Source organism: Watersipora subatra, chromosome 9, assembly GCF_963576615.1.
Source record: "Watersipora subatra chromosome 9, tzWatSuba1.1, whole genome shotgun sequence".
Lineage (NCBI taxonomy): Eukaryota > Metazoa > Bryozoa > Gymnolaemata > Cheilostomatida > Watersiporidae > Watersipora > Watersipora subatra.
The window spans coordinates 55,957,141-55,958,820 of record NC_088716.1 but is presented as its reverse complement, the minus strand read 5'-3'; the positions used below and the strand labels follow the sequence as shown (position 1 = coordinate 55,958,820).

The 1,680-nt window shown below is 43.0% G+C and overlaps 1 protein-coding gene across 1 annotated transcript; it reads right to left on the bottom strand.

Moving 5' to 3' along the window:
- Positions 1 to 520: 520 nt before the first annotated feature.
- LOC137405247 (uncharacterized) lies at positions 521 to 1,468 on the bottom strand. Its single transcript, XM_068091476.1, has one exon. The coding sequence runs from the start codon at positions 1,466 to 1,468 to the stop codon at positions 521 to 523; it is 948 nt and encodes a 315-aa protein (XP_067947577.1).
- Between the last annotated feature and the right edge of the window lie 212 nt (positions 1,469 to 1,680).

The window sequence follows — 1,680 nt, the reverse complement described above, 5'->3', positions numbered from 1 at the left end:
AGCCACTCTGTTGGTGATATATCCTTTACTAACACACCCTCACCTAGTAGTTTATCTAGCTCTCATTTTAGTTTTTGTTTGAGTCGGTGGGGTACAACACGAGGAAGTGCAGCCCTTGGTTTAGCATCATGTTTGAGTTCTAAAGTAACTGGTTCACCCACCTTTCCTGGACCAGTGAAAACATCAGAGAACTCGCCACCTAGCACTTCATTCACTTGGTCAACAACTTTAACATTAGACAACAATCCTAGATCTTTGATAGCCGGCATGCCCAATAATGTTTGATTATCATCATCGGTGACATAAAATTTGACCAGTGCGGTTTTACCATCTTGTAGCTGCACATCTAGTTTTACTCTACCAACTACAGTGATCTCTTTGTTACCGTACCCAGTTAGCTTAGTATTGGTTCTAGTAACTTTCTTACCTCCTAGTTTAGTGAAGAGGGAAATGGCCATAGTACTAATTTGGGCACCAGTATCGACCTTTGTTCTCACTTCATGATCTAGAATGTTTACTGTCAGTAGCCACTTGTTCTCATGAAGGACACCATTAGTTCTGACATCAGCATATCCAGTGTGTGCACGTTGAACGTCATGTCATCATCTGAGCTAACGTCACCATCACCCGCTTGTAGAAATGACACTCTCTGAGTTGTAGCATTACTCTTCTTCAGACCAATACACTTTTTTTTTAAATGCCCTCGTAAGTGACAACCGTTACATGTCTTATTATAAGCAGGGCATCTACCTTTGACATGATCATAGCCACAGAATGAACAATCTGTGATCATGTGATTAGCTGCTGCATTATTCTGGCTTTGCGATGTATAGTTTCTAGGCTTATATGGATACGAGCCTACTGGTTGTACTGAACGAACACCATCTAGTTCAGCCTTTTGGTTCCTTGCGATTACTTCCTTAGTACGCATTTGCTGCTTTATCTGCTCAAGCGTTATGTCTGCACGTAACTGTAGCTCACGACTCAACTCCTTATCCTTCATACCTGCCAAAAGTCGAGTGCGTAACATATCCTGTCGGTGTCTATCATCCCAATTGCTACATTTCACAGCCGGTTCATGCACGTTCCTTATGAATTCTTCATTACTCTCATCAGGAAGTTGAACTCGGGAACCCAGCAGCACTGCGTAATGCAAGTGATTATCACGAGGAGTGAAGTAATTATCCAAAGCTTCCACAGTTCTATCAAACAACGTACCATCTGCGTCCTCAGCTGCAATACCGGCATCTGGATTAGCCACACGGGGAGGGCGCACAGTCAGCTGACCATATATACTCTCCGCCTCCTCGCCCATACAGTACAGCAGCATGTCTACCTGACGCTGAGCATTCCTTTCATTCAGTCCAGAAGCACTGCGATATCTAAAAAATCTCCTCTTCCATTCCGGCCAGCTCTGCGGTGCAGAAAAATCCATCTCTTTCGGAGCAGACACCTTGAAGTCACCCATAATGTTGTTGAATAAGACACCAAACCAGACTAACACCAAAAGTCAGTCACAATTCAGCACAAACACGCTGAAAAACAACGGGCCTATTCAAACTCCAACAATCTCACTTCAAGTAGTATTCAGTCCAGCTATACATCCAACAAAGCAATGTTCGTCGCCTACGACGCCATATCGAGTTTTATATATATTAGTTTAGTTAGAATTATTGTCCA

What these genes read in the sequence shown, in the direction of transcription:
- LOC137405247 (XM_068091476.1), bottom strand. Translation starts at nt 1,468, where the DNA reads ATGGGTGACTTCAAGGTGTCTGCTCCGAAAGAGATGGATTTTTCTGCA.